This window comes from Silurus meridionalis, chromosome 1, assembly GCF_014805685.1.
Source record: "Silurus meridionalis isolate SWU-2019-XX chromosome 1, ASM1480568v1, whole genome shotgun sequence".
In the NCBI taxonomy this organism is placed as follows: domain Eukaryota; kingdom Metazoa; phylum Chordata; class Actinopteri; order Siluriformes; family Siluridae; genus Silurus; species Silurus meridionalis.
This window is the reverse complement of record NC_060884.1, coordinates 3225538-3244203: the sequence shown is the minus strand read 5'-3', so window position 1 is coordinate 3244203 and position 18666 is coordinate 3225538. Positions and strand designations below refer to the sequence as shown.

The following is an 18666-nucleotide window of genomic DNA, read 5'->3' as shown; positions in this document are numbered from 1 at the left end:
AAGAAGAAATTTCACTTTGCTCTAATGTATATGTGACAAAGTCTATTCCATTCTATTCTAATTGATATCCGCATACTGTGTGCTATTCAGACTTGCTGATGTGAAAAGTCTGGGATAAGCTCCTCAGATGTACCTGGGGAGGAGGGAGGGGTCCGTGCATCAATTTCAGTATAAATCTGTGTAACAACAGGCTACTTCTGTGTTAGTCTGCAATAAAACAGTAACCTGTGTGACTCATTTTAATTATTTCACTCCATGGATTAGTGTGTTTAATCCGGGTCATGGCACCACCTATAAACGTTATCTTGTATTTCTAATAATACTATTATCCTGTTCTAATTTCTGTCCTCAGGTAACAATTTATACAAGCATTTTTGTGTATTCAGGTCATTTCTTTGCAGTGTGTTGTACACCTACTAAGCGTATACCTGCCAGTCAATCTGCAGTCTCTCTACTTGGAATTTCTTAGAAATGCTATATAGACCAGTAAGCTAAAAACCTCTGATCTCTAAAAGGTCCTGGGTTTGTCGGTCTTTAATCCTGCGTTAATACTCGTAATATTCTGAGGCAACCAGACACTGCAGTCACATTCCTTAATGCTGATTTATCAAAGCTCGCTCTAAATGTTATATGATATATAAAATCCACTTCAACAGATTTAAGTAACTGAGAGTAATCCTTTAAAGCAGGATTCATATAATGCTGTCATGGAGAACTGGTTCCCTGTACAGGCCCATAAAAAGTAATGAGGCATTCGAATGTGTACAGTAAACCTTTAATTTTCATTTATTCTGCAAGGTATAGTGTAAATGTAACCTAATGAAACAAATTTTACATGTACAGTATATTCAAGTGTGAAACATGCATCTTAAGGGTATAAACGTTCGGTGGGTAAAGTAATAATAATGTTAGGATCCTAATAGTTATGAATTATATTTATAAAATTCTATTAAAACCTCAGACCTCTGAAGCAATGCTGCAGCACTCGTGCATCTGTTTTTTAAGCAGCTTCTGCACCTGACTCACAGCACGAGGACTCTTAATGATGGACCCTTGTGAGGTCTGTTCCAAAGGAAACCCATCTAGGAAAACCGCTGTATGACCCTGACCACTGTACTGTACCTCAGTTTCAGGGTGTTACTGAGCTTCTTATAGCTTTGGCATCTTTGTGGAGCTCAACAGTTCTAATTCTTAAATCCTCAGAGAGTCTTTAACATAAGGTGCCATGTTGAACATCCAGTGGTCAGTATGAGAGATTTGAACTCAAAGCACCACATTTTAACTGCTCTAATACAAGATGTACACATTTGTATGGTCCTGTCAAGCAGAAGAAAACATGAACGTGATGAAAAGGACATGTGGCTTTGCATGGTTAAGTGACTTTCAGCTGTTATTAGTGAGGGTGTACTCACTTTTGATGCCAGTTATTTAGACAATAATGGCGGTATGTTGAGTTATTTTTTAGAGAACCGTTAATCTGTACTTTTATATCTATAGTATTGTCTCTTTAAAGATATACTAAAGTGGTTGCTGAAATGTGAGGGGTGCATTCACGTTTGTGAGAGTGTGTGTGTGTGTGTGTGTGTGTGTGTGTGTGTGTGTGTGTGTGTATCAAATACAAGCATCACAAAGAGGGACTGTGCAGCCACAGGTGTGTTTGTGTACGTTTTAATGAAGATGAAAGCAGGCTGTTCTCGGAAAGCTAAGATTGGATCAGATCCCTGCTATGATTTGAAACTATTCAGGGAAAGATATATGGGTTGACAACAGACAAATATTCACTCAATAGCCCTATTCACATCCAAAAACCTCTGAAGGTCAAAATGCAGCCAACTAAGACGAATGCAGATCAAAACTGAAATTTAGGAGGCGTGCTCTGCTTTGAAAACACTTTTTAGACTTAATTTGTGCTTCCCTTTAACCATTGAGGGAGATTTATTTGCCCTTTGGAAATACAGGAATGCATTGTTTTATACAGGCCTCTATGATGTAGATCTGTGTGGTCTGAGTGAATGCATACTATTGTAACTAATCTTATTTTAAAGATTTTGTGCTCAGAAATCAGACTAATTAGTCATTTTACCGTTTTAAAGTTCGCTATAACTATTTCTTGCTAGGTTAGATCTGTATTTGAAATTCTAATAAAATCTGGTTTCTATAACAAGTTGTGTGGTAAAGTGTTTTCTTTGTGATTGATTACAGGATGAAGATCCCCTAACAAAAGATCTGCAATTAAAGATTTGTACTAAATTCTGGGCTAAAATTAAAATCGTCAGGTTTTTCCTTATTTCATATTTATGAATGTTCATATCGCAACTAACGAATAATAGTTGTTTTGGGACTGTGTATCAAATTACTTTACCGTTTTGCATTTTTGTAGTTTTAAGATACTTTAGGAAGTCTACATGATGACACAAAAATGCAGCCTCTGATTGGTGCCTACTCAGAAGTTTGTCCAGACTTGTTAAGATTATAACAGAAAATTTATCCTTATGGAAGAAATGTTGGTTAATTTAAAGCTAATAATCTGAAAGATCACAGGGATTATATATGTGAATATTCGATTGTTTACTTAATTAACTGAGTAATGGTGAAAGTTGGATGGAAGGAATTGATGAAAAGTTTTGTGAAGACAAAAGAGAAAAATACAGTAGTTTATTTTGATACCTGGTGTGGCTACTGTTTTTTTCTAGTTTGTTTTGATACACTTAAAGTCGAGGTTTTGGTATTTTATTTTACTTTAAAATACATTTTGATGCATTTTTTCCCAGCCCTGTACAGCAGTGATGTATCGAAGATTCACTTCTTACAGTCGGCTCTTTTTATTTAATAGACATTTTCACATTTTTTATAAATGTAGTGTCATGCTATCCTGTTTATTAAAAATGATCGTAAGATTGTGCGTAATACATTCATACATAAACAACATATCTGATAAATGTAAAGGTGGCAATAAAGCTTTCGAAAGCCGAAAGAGTTGACTCTTGTGCATGAGCCGAGTTAAATAAACCGACTCACTCAAACGAGCCAGTAATTCCAGCCCTAGTTCCCTTGTGGCCTCAGGCCACGCCCACATATTGATCAACTAATCAGAAGACATCTCGTGCCTTTTACCGAGTCTGTCTTCATACCTGTACATGAAGAGGAAGAGCGAGACTGCAGTCTGAAACATGGACAAGAAAAACAAAATAGAGGTTTAGAGATTTTATGTCTTTTCGTAATGATATCACATTTCGGGTGAGTCTGATCTCTTATCGTCAGAGGATACTTCGTTACTGTACTTAAGTAGATTTTTCTGGTATCAGTATTTTACTCCACTATTTATATTTCAGACAACTTTTTACTTTTACTCATTACATTTTTACACAAATATCTGTACTTTTTACTTCTTACATTTTCAAAACTCATTACTATTTCTCTATCTAATTGTCTCTGTGTCTCTTTTATTAAATGTCTCTGTCTCACTGTATATGTCTCTCTCTTGCTGTCTCTCTATTTGTTTCTCACTCTTTGTAAAGCTGTGTCTGTGTCTCTTTGTCTTTGTCTCTGTCTTTCCTGCTTATTTACATGTCTAACAAAGTTTTGAGTTTTGAAAGTAATGTCATTAGGGATCTATGATGAAAGACTTTCCTGGTTCGATTCTTATCTCTAGTTTCATATTGAACATTATAAGAAGTTTTTAAAAACAGAACAATAAAAGGTCATTAAAATTGGTTGCTGGTAAATCATGGTATAGCAGTGGTGCAGGTGTTGGAGATGTGGTTCTTGTACCTGAGTCACTTCTCATAGACTTCGAGTAACTGAGAGAATGAACAGGAAGGAGAAGTTTTGACCCTCTTCCATCATGATCTAAGAGAAAACAGTGGTCTCTTAACTATAGAAAAACCAAGAGTCCAATAAGCAAGGCCTTGTTTGTCACCCCTCTGGTAGTGTAGTGGTTAGTGATGCGGTCTCTGCTATTTGACTCACCCGGTTCAATTCCTACTCCTTAGCTTTCCTTTAAAATGTTTAAAAAGTTTTATAAAAGAACCAAAAAAGTTCCTAAAAATCAGGTTCTTGCAGGAGATCCTGTGGCTCAATTGGAAGAGCTTTACCTCTGGGTTGAGAGGTTGCTGGTTCAAACCCCGGTCAGGACTCAAAGTTAAGAGTGTGGAAGGTTCCGGTGACCATAATGAGGAAGGTGTCAGAAATGGCTGCGTGGAAGGTCGGTTGTGGACGGTTTCAGAGGGCATATCCTGAACCAGGGGGGCAATATTCAGGCGTCCGCCCCCCTGGCGTCTGAGAAGCTGAAAACAGGGGGTTATGAAGCAAAAACATCCAAAAAAGTTTCAACATAGGCTCCTGGCAAAAAAAAAATTTAATAAAACTCTTTTCTTCTCCCCTGCATGCAAAACTTATTATTTCTTTTTATTTATTTTACTGAGGTTGTAACCCAGCAGTTGTTCACAGTCACCCACTCCATTGCTTACAACACACTAATTTCAACACAACTTACCAAGTGTGGGGACAAGCCAGATTTGAACCAGCAACCTCTGAGCTCAGAGGCAAGGCTTTTACCACAAAGCCATCAAGTCCCACAACACACCTTCTTTTTTTTGGGGGTTTATCCTTCGTTTCATGCTTCAAAGCAAGAAATTCAGAAGAGAAAGAAACACAGAAAGCAGGATTCAAACCCTGAACCCCACCAACAGCAAAATACCAGTCTTAACCCACTGAACCATCTGGAAGGACAGGCTGTGTTTATTGTTTAGAGCAGGTCTATCTTTTCTTTCAAACCATCAACACAAGAATATAATGCTAAAGACAGACTTAGGAAGCAAACCCATATCGTGACAATGCAGGATTTGAACGCTGATTCACGCCATTAGCACCAGCATTAACCCACTACACCACCAGGAAGGACAAGCTGGGAAGCTTGTTTAGAGCAGGTCTATCTTTCTTTTTAACCCGTCAAAACAAGAATATGAAGATGTAGGAATCAGGAATTTAACCTACCTCATGACTAGCAGACAGAAAGCCAGGTTTGAACCCTGACCACCAACATTAGCAAAGTACCAGCCTTAACCCACTAAACCATCAGGAAAAAACGGGATAGGAAGCTTGATTAGAGCAGATCTATCTTTCTTTTTAAACCATCAACACACAAATTTCACGCTAAAGAAAGATGTAGGAAGCGAATACAGATGTAAGTAGCACAAGTTGAACCCACATTGTAAATAGCAGGAAAATAGCAGGATTCGAACCATGAGCCCCACCACCAGCAAGATACCAACATTAACCCATTGAACCATCGGTGAGGACAGACTCGGAAGCTTGTTTAGAGCAGGTCTATCTTTCTTTTCAACCCATTTAAAACAAAAATATATCGCTAAAGAAAAATGTAGGAAGTGAATCCTGATCGTGACTGGCAGGCAGAAAGCAGGATTCGAACCCTGAACCCCACCAAAAGCACAACACCTGATTTAACCCACTGGACCATCAGAGAAGACAGGCCGAGAAGTTTGTTTAGAGCAGGTCTATCTACCTTTAAACCATCAACACAAGAATATAAAGTTAAAAGAAAGATTTAGGAAGCAGGAACATAACCTACATCGCAACTAGCAGGATTTAAACCCTGATCCTTACTATCAGCGAGGCACCAGCCTTAACCCACTGAACCATGGAAGAGATCAGACTGGGATGCATGTTTAGATGAGGCACAAGCCTTAAACCACTGAGCGACCACTGCTGAAAAGCATGTGTGCTTTTTGGAGGGTTCATACTTTGTTTCATGCCAGCGCAGTAAGAAAGAAGGCATGTAGGACTGGCTTTGAAACCTTATCACCAGCGTGGACTATATTAGGGACCATGTTCAGGCACAAGCCTTAACCCACTGAGCTACCACAGAAGTGCTTTTTTTTTTTTTTTTGGTGGGGTTATCTTTCATTAAAGACCAGGAAATCAAGAAATGAATCTATCTATCTCACACACTCACACTTTAGGTAGTTCATTCACTAATCTGTCTCCTCCATGTCCACACACACCCCTTATAATGGACAGACAGATTAGATTAATCTTCACAGTTTACATGTAGACTGAAGTGAAGCTCCATCTCATTCCCCTGAAAGACCACCAGCAGACGAATGATTCTTGACGTTTTTAATCACTTATCTTTACAGCGTGGATCCGTCATTGAAACATTTCTACTGCAGTATAACAATGGAACCCTGATTGACTAAAAGTTCCTCTCTCAGGTTCTGATCAGACGTCTCATGGAGGCAATGCTGAGTAACCCTGCAATCATCCGATTATGGAAGTCTACCTCAAACTGACCGGGATTCTTCTAGGAACAATTTTTTCTGATTGGCCGAAAACCGTCCTGTCCCGGGATTTTACTCTGGGGGACATCGTTCAGCTCCATCCATCAGGTGCAAAAATTGTCCTGTGAGATAATGTTTTATTGCATAAAATGTAATTGTATAACACCGTAGTTTGATTATGTTTCTGGAGAGGTGAAGGAACACAAAAGGAATGGGTTGCACCGAATATCCATTTATTACAGATAAACGATGTTGCGGGGTTCAGTGATGGTGATCAGAAGCAAACTGTATTCCTGAGTCAATGTACCAGACTGTTGACATTAACTACAGTCCAAATCCAAATCCTCAGAGTTCTTGTTCTTACTTTGGAATTTCATGGAACCACCCAAGACGTTGATAAGAAACCGTCCCCCGCTGCACAGTGTGTCCTTCAATCGAATAGGACACTATCCAGAGGCAGACCTGGACGAAGTGGGAGGATCCAAGGAGGAAAGAGGGGCAGGAACAGTGGTCACTGGAACATCAGGAGCATGTTTAACTCGACCGAGAGAAAGAGAGAAAATGTACAAGGCTGATTTTTTTTCTGCATGACTATAAATTTCAATGACCGTAATCCAAATTGTTCGGCTTCATCGTGACTAAACGTTTCGACGATCTTGTTTGTAAACAATGACAAAAAGGACTTGTGGTTCTGAGGGCAGAGATGTTCATCAGCACAAATATTCACTTTTGAGAGATGAACGAATGATTTCGAGAAAAGTGCAGTTGAAATAAATAGTTTTGAGAAACGCAGTTGTTTTGAAAATTTTAAGAATGATTCTTAATAGAGTTTAAGTTTAATCTCAATATTAAAGATCTATTCGGATCTATACGCTGGTTTAAGGAATATTCAGTATTATAACTATATTTAAAGATTGTAAACTTTTCATGTGCAGGAATGTTGTGTTTTATTGATAACACAACGGTCATTTAAACGAGACGATCTGTATTTCTAGCAACTCCACACCCTGGAGGGTTTAAGTGCTTCATCTGTGAGGATGCTGAAGATAATTACTCCTGCAACCGCTGGGCTCCTGACCAATACTGCCCTAAAGGTACACGCACTCGCATATCACATCAAAATATCTGAGGAACTGATTGTTTTTCTCGTTCACAGAACAACAAAATAAAAACTATTTAAGGGTAAAATCATGAAATGAATTACTATTAAATGATCACATTAAATGATGTGTTTATGATCCTGTAAAGACGCCAGATTCTGCTACACTCGTCACCAGATGAACGCTGAAAGCGAAAGTGTCTCCGTCACAAAGCGTTGTGCGTCTCAGGAGGAGTGTGCGTCCACAGGCTGCATCCAGGACGAAGCCCACATGGTATTAATTCTTATTGTTTAACATTTTAATTATGAAGCTATGAAGGATAAATCCAGATTAAGAGCTAATCATATTACAGTTTTAACCTGAAATTGATCAGACGCCATTGAGAACAATGGATTTGCCATAAATTTGACTCTTGAAATAAAAAAATTTGTAGTTTATACTATTTCTCTCTCTCAGAATCAGATTCAGGTTTATTGGCCAAGTGTGTTGACACACACAAGGAATTTGGTTTTAGCTGTTAGTGACTCAAAGTACAAACATAAAACTACACAATCAACTTGGACTATACAAGTATTAAACTTACTGTAAAGCTAAAACCTGAATTGTGTGCATTTCTGAACTTTTTTTAAACTTCCCATTAAGGTCTGCACTTCCTGTTGTGAAGGAAACATTTGTAACCTGCCCGTGCCATGGAACGAGACGGCGGCCATCTTCTCTACCACCTCCCCATTAAACCGAGGGATCAGAGAGTCTTCAGAGAAAATAATTTCTCTCAGCATCTTCATCTTCATGCTTAATAACTTCAGTTATTGTTGCGCTCATCATTAATATGGTTCCAATTTGTAAAACTATTTTTAGTAAATGTGTAGCCCTAATAATATACACTATATGGGCCAAAGTGTTGGGACACCTGACTTGTGGTCATATGTGGTTCACAAAGTTGGAGGGATGCACTAGTATTTAATTATCCCTTCACTTGAACTCAAAAACCCAAATCGGCTCCAGCAATACACCTCTGCACAAAGACAGCTCCATAAAGACATAGTTTACATGGGTTGGAAGTGTGTGGAAGAGCTTCACTGGCCTGCTGTAGAGCTCTGACCTCAACCCTGTTGAACACCTTTGGGATGAATGTGAACGCTGACTGCATCCAAGACCTCCTCACCTTCTCCCCTACATCAGTTGATAATCTCCACAAGCACACTCCAAAATCTAGTGGAACCTTTTCCCCAGTGTGGAGATTATCATAGCAGCAATATGGGACTAAATGTGGAATGGAATGCTCAAAAAGCACATATTAATCTTATGTTCAGGTGCCCACAAACCTTTTATATGGTGCATGTCAAATTTCTGAAATATGTCACAATATTTCTTCTAATCATGCTCCTGAGATAAGATTTCAGCCTTGTCTTATGCTTTAACTTTCTATACAGAGTAAGAGTTTCATAATGACAGTCAGAAAAAAAACTAAATATCAAAGCATTATTTTCATTCAAATTTTATTCATGCTTTAATGAATTTAACCCCATACACAGCTTAGATAAATACACTTAAAAAAAAAAATAGTGTTCAAGCAAACAGTGGAAGTCGATTTCTTTGTCTTTTGGTCACGAAAAATATATTTGAAACCAGGTGTCATGCAGAATTGCTGTGCTGGTGTAGAATCAGTTTTGGCATTTGTAATGATAATTTATTGAGTAATATTATAAGAGTAAGGTGGAGACTGGACTCCATGTTCTCAGGGTAAATCTGTGACGTGTCAAACAATATTATGGTACAAAATATTTTTTTAGCAAAATTGGAATTTTGTCTAAACAGTTTACTGATAATATTCTGCACGTGATCAGTCTTCCTAATACACTGATCACTGCTGGTGAATTGTTTCTTGTTCATCAAGTAAGGCACATATCTAAAGGCACTTTGATCCCCACTTACAAAAACCTCGTCTCGTCGCCCCCTAGTGTCCGTCCTCAATCCTACATTAAAACATTGAGTGAAGAAAATATAAAAAAATACAATAACAAAAAGATACACACAGCAGTCCTGCTGATATATTCGGATAATAAAAACACGAGATACAAACTGGCTGGATAATGATCGTTTTTTTTTTCTTAGGAAGGGTGAAAAAGAAAAAAAAAGGGGGGGGGGCAAAATGATCCAGTCTTCAATGGAGCTCCTTTTACATGAACCCAGAGCTGGAAAGAAAAACAGTGAGGTCATTATGCAAATTAACATGATTTAATAATTTAATATTCATGTTATGGCCACCCTCCCACTTCCCATCATGACCGGTGTAAACAAGCTAGGTCACATCATCAGTTTGACCGTTAGCTGAACAACATAAGCGATACAGATGATGCTGGATGAGGATGTAACTCACTTCTTGCGGTCTTTGTCCTTCTTGAGGTTGGAGTTGGAGCTAAACGATTGTCCCTGCAGGAGCTCAGCTGCGGCTTTCTTCTTACTGAAGTTGTTCATCTCCTCCTCCAGAGCCTTCCTCTTCTCATCCAGCTTGCTTTTCTCGTCAGAATGCAAACGCTTCAGCTGCTCAAACTTGCCCTGGAGCTACACACACACACACACACGGATAAATGTTCTCTTTCTTTATGGTATGTTTTATAATTTGGTCAGTATTTTCTGGTTAAAAACCAGAATGTGTTAGCATGTGTGGATGGATACCTCTCTCTCGGCTTCCTTCAGCTCCGTCTCTTTTTCTTTAACGCGCAGGACAAACATCTGCCTCATCTCCTCCTCTCTCCGCTGAAGCTCCAGCAGGAACTCTTGACGCTTCGCCTCGTATGTCTCCTGCAGGCTGAGGAGACAAACATCATCCAATCTTTCAGACAAGTCCTGTGTGAAGAACTGCTGGACAGCTTTGATAAATAACTTGCTCCCTTAAAAAACGTATAAATAGCGATGTGTCGCTCATTCGTGAAATAAAAAAAAAGGTGGAACGAACCACTCCTGGACACGTTATAGAAACTTTAATCTCGCATACACTCTAGGGGTGACCCCCGAATAGTTTCGGTAGGAGGAGTCTGATTCGACTAACAATCACCGGGTTGAATCTTCGTAGAGGTGTTATGAAAGGAGGATCGTGCCATTTTGGTTATATGGGGGTGCTCAATGTTCACACAGAACTACTGGTTTTCTCCCTATAATTTAATATGCAGCCCATAATAATAACACTGTTAATAGAAATGTGAAAAGAAAGGAGCTTTTAATCAATCTTTTTATCGTGCGTGAATAAATCCAACCCCTTTTTAGGTTTATTGATCCAATAATATCCTGCTATATCTTTGTGTGATGTGCTGTACAGCGTAGCTTTAAAATCTTAATAATAAATCAATTGACAATTCTGTAAACCCTTAGGTCACGGACGCCCGAGCACGAGCATTAAAACCATCCTAGCCGTCTGTCTTTACCTGACTGGTTTGCTGTCAGCGTCTGTGTCCTTGAAGCCCATCTCCTCCAGTTTGCAGCGTCTGTAGAGCTCGTAGTGGCGTGTGTGCGTCTGCTCCCGCAAGTCCTCCATGTTCACGCAGATCAGCATCTCTCGCAGCTTCACGAAGTCGCAATGGTTCTCATTCTCCACTGAAACATACGGAAACAAATGTACTTCAACGAGTCTTTCGAGGGGAAACATACGCGGAGTGGAAAAAAAACACACACACAGCATACCTTGGACCACACCCCAGGGGTACTGACGTGCTTTCACCATTTTATTCCCAATCTTCACCTCCTCCGTGCTTCCCACCACCGCAAACGGCAGGTGGCCCTGGAGAGAAGAAAAAAAAACACACACACACACCCGTTGTAATACGACAAATCATTTTAAGGATTTTTGGAAAAGAATTTTTCTATATAATAAAATACATAATATAATACAATAATTCAAAAGGGCTCACATTATTTAAATACACTATATGATCAAAAGTTTGTAGACACCTGACAGCGAAATTCATAAGTGCTTCTTAATGAAATGTCCCATTCCATATTTTATCCCCATTTGCTGTTATAATAACCTCCACCCTTCTGGGAAGATGTTTAACCAGGATTTTGGATTGTGCTTGTGGAGATTTGTGAAGATTCAATCAGCCACAAGGGTGTGAGTAAAAGCAGGTACTGATGTAGGTGAGGGTGAGGGGGCCTGGGGGTGCAGTCAGCGTTCACATTCATCCCAAAGGGTTTGGAGCTCTATAGGAGGAGATCTTATATCAAAAACAACCCATATAAAGCAGATCTTTATGGAACTGGCTTTGTGCACTGGGGCACTGTCATGCTGGAGTAGATCTGGGTTTAAATCGAGGAAAAATTTCATCCTTCATCCTGGTGCAGTTGTGTGCCTCCAGGTAAGTGGGCTGTAAAAGTCAGGGGTCCCGATACTTTCGTTTTACTACCATTATGTTAATAAATCACAGGTTACAGTATAAGCGAGCAAACTATAAGTTCTAGTCAGCAGTGACAGTGAGGCGAACTCCGTCTGCACCAGTTTGTACACTCACGTTCATGGCGCTGTTGATCTTGGAGACCGTCTCGTCATCGGTGGGGAACTGGTAGATCTGCACTCCGTTGCTCACCAGCTCGCTCATGATCTTAATCTTAAACTTGTGCAGCTCGCTCTTGGAGATGGTGTCCGCCTTTGCGATAACTGGGATTATATTCACCTTTAAAAACAAGGAAAGATACACATCAGGTTCACCAAGCGACAGTCGGTGGGGAAAATCTTGCCAATTTTATTGTATTATTTTATTACAAATTGAATTTTTATTTGGACATTGGGCAAAGGACTGGTGGCGACTGTGACCGGGAAAAACTCAGAGATGACATAAGGAAGAAACCTTGAGAGAAACCATACAGAAAGAGGGAACCCGTCATCTGGTTGGCACCGAATGTCTATTCATTAGAGTTGTTGTGTTACTCTGTAATTTCATGGATCCCCAGACTGTTGATGTGAAACCATCCCCAGCTGCACAAGGAGGCCTCAAGTTGAAGAGAACACCATCCAGAAAACCATCCAAAAAACAAAACCTCCAGAAACATGATCATCAGACCGTAATTCTTAACAAAACAGCCGATAAAACACAAAAAATAGGCAACGCAATCTTTAATATATAATCCCTAAAAATAAAATTGGAATACTTCATTGAAATTGTGAGATTGTAATAAATCTGTTGTAACTCATCGTCATGGCTCGTTTTGACCTTCCTAAGAAATCCTAAAAGAAGTGAAATATCTCGCAAAAACATCTGCAAGAAAGGAAAAGAAAAGAGAAGGAAAGAAAAAGATCTCCCACATGTACCAGCATACCAACACTACTTCATTTCTGAGGAAACACCCACTGAGTGTCAGCCATGAAAGCAAACACAAAATACACACACAGCCAGTAGACACCAAAAGGTCTTAAAATCTCACACAAACACCACACTAAACAAATACATTTTGAATAAACTACTACAGGTCCTACGCAGGCCAGCGTAAGAGAAGAAAAAAAAAAAAAATTCCTACGGCTCGGGAAAAATGTGAGCAATGCGACCGCAGGCACTCCTCAGAACGGCAGAAAAAACTCCCGAACTGAAACAGCGACGTTTCTCGTGACGTTTTCTTCTCCTAACTGGTTTTGTGTTACATGGCTAAAGTTCCTGAATAAAGTATAGTGTAGAGGGGAAAAATGGTCTGTGGATCAGGGTGGGGATTTTACAAGCCAAATGTGTTGGTGTATTGAGAATCATTACAATATAAAGGTTTGGAAATGTGAAGACAACAAACACCATATTGGAAAAAACAAACGGTGAGTATTTAAGTAGCTTTTTCCATATCTGAACTGAAGTATTTCTATTCGGTGAGACTTTACCTTCACTACGTTTTAGTCAAATTTCGTACTTTTTACTCAACTACATTTTGCGAAATCAGTCGCTCCTTTTTATTTATGAGAGAATAAAAACGTAACCGTTTTAAGCATGAAGCAATCCACCAATCAGGATCGAGCGTGCGCCGTTTTGAACTAGTTTTAATCACCGCTTCGTGGATCTACTGATCGCCGACATACAGTTCAGCGTCGGTTCGACCTCAAGCAGAACATTAAGAGAGAAATAAACGATGGAAGAAACTCCAGACTCGAACTCGCCACAACACACGTGGCCTTAATTGTGCGAGTTTTGGGTGCATGATTATTTGTATGGAAATCAATCAGTGTTTGACTCAGTAATATCATTCTATTGATAAATTGTTGTGTTTAGAGTAACAGCGTCTTATACTGGAGTGATATTTTACCTCTTCTTTTACTCAACTACCTACTTTGTGTGCTTCGTCATCACTGATTCTAGCGTGAAAATGCTTTGAAGAAATTCTGTGACATGTAATGTCATCTATATACCTTGGATCTTGTAAAAGGTAAAAACTGATAACCAAAAAAACAACAAAAATGTGTAATGTAATTCGGATGTAATTCAAGACATATTTAGAGTGTGTGTGTGTGTGTGTGTGTGTGTGTGTGTGTGTGTGTGTGGGGAGGAGTTTTTACAGTAAAGAAAGATTTTTGCCAAGATAGACTTTCATGTTAACAGCATTAACCTGTCTGTACACATACACTATACGAACAAAAGTATCGGGACACCTGACTTTTCCAGCCATATTTGGTTCTATGTGGTAAAAGTTGGAGGCACACGATTGTTTAGGAGGTCTTTCGATGTCGTCGTTAAATTTTCCTTTCACTTGAACTAGGAGACTGAAACCTGTTCCAGCCGCACAAAGCCAGCTCCATGAAGATACACTTTACACGGATTGGGGTGAAAGATCTCCTGCTATAGAGCTCTCAAAGCTATTAAACACCTTTGGGATGAATAAATCTCTACAAGCCACCTCCAGAATTGAGTGGAACATCTCATCTTCCCAGACGAGTGGAGTTTATTCTAACAGCAAACTAAAAGGAATGTGGAATGGGATGTTCAGAAAGAACATAGGAATCTTATGGTCAGATGTCCACAACCTTTTGTGCATATAATGCACTTGTGTGGGTCATTTTGAATAAATAAATAAATAAATAAATAAAGGAAACACAATGTTCAATGTTCCAGTGTCCTGATACGTCGAAAACTCTGACTTGGTGTGTATCATAATATGGATCATAATAATGGAGCGTGTTTCATTAATATAAAATTAAATATCATTTTATTTAAACATATTCGGTACTCACCTTGCTGTCCAGTTTCTTCATGGTGACCAGATCGAGGGATTTCAGCGAGTGTCCGGACGGGGCGATGAAGTACAGGCAGGCGTGGATGCGCGAGTCGTGGTAGTTGTGAAGCGAGCGCTTGATCTTCAGCTCTTCTTGCAGGTAGGACTCGAACTGCGTGTCGATATAGTCCACGACATGCTGGTAGCTGGAAAAACGATTTTTTCGAATTAATCTTGAAGCTGATGTTTGAAGAATTCTGTAACTAGCTGCGATATGAACTATAGTGGACACCTGGCATGTACAACCATATGTGGTTCTTCCCAAAAACAGCTGTCACTTGCTGTCTTATTGATGCTGCAGCATTATGATTTCCGCTTGAGTAGAATTAAGGGGTTGAGACCTGTGAAGAGTGCTGACCTCAGCCAATATCTTTATATGATCTCACAAATGCCCTGGTAAAAAACAAAAAATCACCAAAAATCCCACCAGCCACCCAGCACCAACATCTAGTGAAAAGCCTTCAGAGAAAAGTGAGGCTTATTATAACAAGAAAGGTGGTCTACATCTGGAATGGGATGTTCCACAAGCACATATGGGTGTAACAGTCAGGTGTCCACAGACGTTCCACCACATTTGTTTAAATGACTGTCAAACTGAAAATTCACACCAACCACCAGTCTGTCGTATAAACATCTCACAAACTGTCCCATTTCCTCTAGATCCTCCTCACCTATCTTGTTTGTTCATCTGGTCTCCAAACCCCACCGTGTTGACGATGGTGAGCTTGAGACGCACGTTGCTCTCCTGAAGGTCGTACGTCTGAGCTCGGAGCTTGACGCGGGGCTCGAAGTGAGACGACTCGAAGTTTTCAAAGTTGGTATTAAACAGCGTGTCCATCAAAGTGGACTTCCCGATACCTGTCTCACCTGTGGACAGAATTATACATTTAAATACAGTGTCTTACGGAGACGAAGGACATCTAAAGCTCAAGTATAAACCGGATTAGACCACAGTGTTTGACTTTAGCATCACAATCAAAGGACATCTCAATAGCAAAGTGAAGTGGAGGGGTTTTTTTAGGAGAGTCTGAACAGGGAATGCAAAAACTTTTGGTTTATTTCCACACAAATTTCCTTGAATTAATATCAATGTAAAGATTAAAGACACATCAAAAGACAGACACACAGTGATAAAAGTAATCTTTAGAGCATCACCTATGCAGAGGATGTTGAAGCAGAAACCCTGACTGGTGGATTTATTGACCAGCTGATCCGGCAGGCTGTCAAAGCCAACGTGACCAGACAGGGATAAGGGACGAGCATTTCTTTCCTGTAAACATAAACAGAAATCCATTAAAGCATTTAGCATAAAAGTTTACATACACACACACACACACACACACACACACACACACACACACACACACACACACACACACACTTTTACCGAAATTTCTTAGGTTTTTAGTTTGGTACACGTGTTCTCAATGCAATCCTTTTCACGTGTGAAACATCAGCGTTCCCTCTCCCTCCCTTTAAGTCAGATTTAAGACCATTACAAATTAAGTTTAAGACCCATATCACAAAATCAAAACACACAAATACATTGTTTACAACTGGCCATAACCAGTCCCTAAATAAATCTTTTTCAAGCCAAGTATCGCTAAACTTGCATTTCCCCATAGCTGAAATAAAATCTGTTTGTAAGTCTGTGGTACAATCCAAAAGAGATTTGTGGCAATCACAGAAAGCTGATTGGCTGTTGCATGTTGGTCTCATTGGTATTCGTAATTATATTTGGATTAGTGAAAGAAAGAACTACACGCCACAGAAACTAAAAAAAAACATTCTAAAGTGCGGCGTGAGCATTTCAATGCGCAATAGAAGTAGCGTTACGTGAACATCTGAAAATTTAGACCTGTTAAAAAAATTATTTAAGTTTGGTACGGTAAGTTTGTTCCCACTTTTCCATCTTGCTTGTGGAGTTTTGTGTGCGATTCATTCAGTCACAAGGGGGTAAATAAAGTCAGGTACTACTGTAGATGAGGTGAGGAGTTCTGCGGTGGAGTCAGCGTTCACATTCATCCCAAAGGTGGAGATCTTCCACTTCAATCCAGATAAAGCATATCTTCAAGGAGCTGGTTTTCTGCACAGGGGCATTGTCAAGCTGGAACAGGTTTGGGTCTCTTAGTTCAAGCTAAGGGAAAATTTTATGACCTCCAAAAGACATCTACACAATCCTGTGCCTCCAGATTTGTGGGGAAGAACCACATATGGCTGGAAAAGCCTGGTGTCCCAGAACTTAGGTCTATACAGTGTATATATTTGGGGCAGGGGGGTGTTTGTTTATACTGTGCTTATATAAATTCCAATGAAGGCTTTTTGCTTATATAAATTCCCAGATCTTCAGTTCTCCTACATTTACCGCATTTATTGTCTAGAAACTGAAGAAATAGTTTGATTGTACCCAATGAGGAATCATTCAAGTCAGTAGTTTGGATTTTCCTCTTTATAAAATCCCACCTAATTTGCATAAAAGTGATAAAATATGCATAGACTAAAGCGCTTAAAGCGGCGCGACACAAATTAGGACAGACTGTAACAGAAATGACCAACAATCACGTCTCTGAAGTGGGAACACGGATGAAAATTAATGTTTTGATTCTCTGAGGCAGGAAAGCTCTCATATCTATGACTATTTTTTAGAAAAATATTCTCATGTGTTTAGATAATCATGCCCTTATACACACCACAGCACTCTGAGGCTTGTCCCTATTTGAGAGGACGACATGTTTCTCTTTGCATTCCAGAGATGGGGTAACAATTTGGGGGTCAAGTCAGGAATGTTAGAACGTTAAGCAACCAAGATTTTACAGTTCCTTGAGAGTCGTGGTCTGAAACAGGAAGTCGATGTGATGGCGTGTTGAAAAGATTTTCACTAGAGCCAACGCTTTCTGAGATACGCCATCTGAGATCATCTTAGTGACTTATCTAAATACGGAGAACATACGTAGTTATGATAACGACAGCCATTTTTATTTAATCTAAAGGATTTTACATTGACGAGACGGCAGACCGAGGAATCACGTTTTCAAAAAGCTCTGGACGCATAACTTCCTCCACCTTCAAAATGAATAATGATCTTTACAATGCGTAATAGTATGCTTTAAAGCAGAAGGACGCTTGCGAAAGAGAAACTGGCGTCCATTTTGGCTCTGTAAGGTCAACCAATGGATACAAGACTCATGGTATTGAGATCCGAAATGGTGCCGGAGGGCTACAGTTTCAGTATGGTGGGACTAAAAAAGTGGGATGTATGTTTGAGCTCTGGACGTGCAACTACCCCAAAAATTCCTTCACCTTCAAACTCAGAAAAACCATGTTTATTGGTAAAGAACTGCTACTGTAGGACAAGACACGCCCACTCGATGGAAGGGGAGGGGCATATCGGTCAATTTTAATTGGATGAACGGAAGAGTAGTACAGGTTGAGTCAACAAAAACTTTTCATAATTTTTCCAGAACTGGAAATAAAATACATTTAAAAAAAAAAACTAACTGGATCTTGTGCATTTTATTGTTGGTCAATGAAAAATGATGACGTCACTATTGGAATCATGACTTTAAATGACTTTAGATGAAACCTAAAAGTATGAGTGTGGGTTAAAAGTGCATTTAGTGCGGGTTGGTTTTCTCTGTTGGATCTGTAGGTTGTTAAATAAGATGTAAAAGTAATTAACTCACCAGTGTAATCCGCTGCTATAAATAAAGAACTATAAGATAATCTGAGATTCATCCATTGCTAGCAAGCAAATACCCACTTAGCTACACCAGCATTAGTCGCTAAAGAAAAAACTAATTGACATGAAACTTACCCCTTGCCGAGCAACATCCGACGAAGCCATATTGTACGTTGAAGGAACACTTATAATTTATTTTATTTAAGATTAATTTTGATTTGAAAAATGGACCGACATGAAAGAGGCGGGTGAAGCCTGTCGGGAAAAAAAAAAGTTTGGAGCGATTGGAATGCAACCGGAATGTACCACTCCTAACAGTCTCCCAATAGGTAGATTTCAACCTCAGTGACCA

At 39.4% G+C, this 18666-nt stretch overlaps 2 protein-coding genes across 3 annotated transcripts; one reads left to right on the top strand and one right to left on the bottom strand.

The window, feature by feature from the left end:
- The first annotated feature begins 3123 nt into the window (after positions 1–3123).
- LOC124384182 (ly6/PLAUR domain-containing protein 6-like) lies at positions 3124–9402 on the top strand. 2 transcript variants are annotated; one of them, XM_046846843.1, is made up of 5 exons: positions 3124–3194; positions 6234–6407; positions 7295–7393; positions 7548–7672; positions 8042–9402. In XM_046846843.1, exons 2-5 carry the CDS (start codon positions 6290–6292, stop codon positions 8225–8227), a joined length of 528 nt encoding a protein of 175 aa, XP_046702799.1. In that variant the 5' UTR covers positions 3124–3194; positions 6234–6289; the 3' UTR covers positions 8228–9402. The 2 variants fall into 2 exon arrangements, with proteins under 2 accessions (XP_046702799.1, XP_046702790.1); XM_046846834.1 differs by having other exon boundaries at positions 3133–3237.
- On the bottom strand, positions 8882–18583 carry sept10 (septin 10). Its single transcript, XM_046846820.1, has 10 exons — positions 18450–18583; positions 15791–15905; positions 15307–15502; positions 14595–14781; positions 11905–12066; positions 11081–11177; positions 10825–10993; positions 10079–10211; positions 9780–9964; positions 8882–9594 (listed from the first exon to the last, which is right to left on the bottom strand). The coding sequence occupies exons 1-10, from the start codon at positions 18477–18479 to the stop codon at positions 9579–9581; spliced, it is 1290 nt and encodes a 429-aa protein (XP_046702776.1). The 5' UTR covers positions 18480–18583; the 3' UTR covers positions 8882–9578.
- Positions 18584–18666: the final 83 nt, after the last annotated feature.

What these genes read in the sequence shown, in the direction of transcription:
- LOC124384182 (XM_046846843.1), top strand. Translation starts at nt 6,290, where the DNA reads ATGGAAGTCTACCTCAAACTGACCGGGATTCTTCTAGGAACAATTTTT. An exon ending in TGACCAATACTGCCCTAAAG is followed by an intron (nt 7,394 to 7,547) that starts GTACACGCACTC and finishes GATCCTGTAAAG; the next exon opens with ACGCCAGATTCTGCTACACT. An exon ending in TCCAGGACGAAGCCCACATG is followed by an intron (nt 7,673 to 8,041) that starts GTATTAATTCTT and finishes CTTCCCATTAAG; the next exon opens with GTCTGCACTTCCTGTTGTGA.
- sept10 (XM_046846820.1), bottom strand. Translation starts at nt 18,479, where the DNA reads ATGGCTTCGTCGGATGTTGCTCGGCAAGGG. An exon ending in CGGATGTTGCTCGGCAAGGG is followed by an intron (nt 15,906 to 18,449) that starts GTAAGTTTCATG and finishes TTATGTTTACAG; the next exon opens with GAAAGAAATGCTCGTCCCTT. An exon ending in TGAAGAAACTGGACAGCAAG is followed by an intron (nt 12,067 to 14,594) that starts GTGAGTACCGAA and finishes TTGTTTTTAAAG; the next exon opens with GTGAATATAATCCCAGTTAT.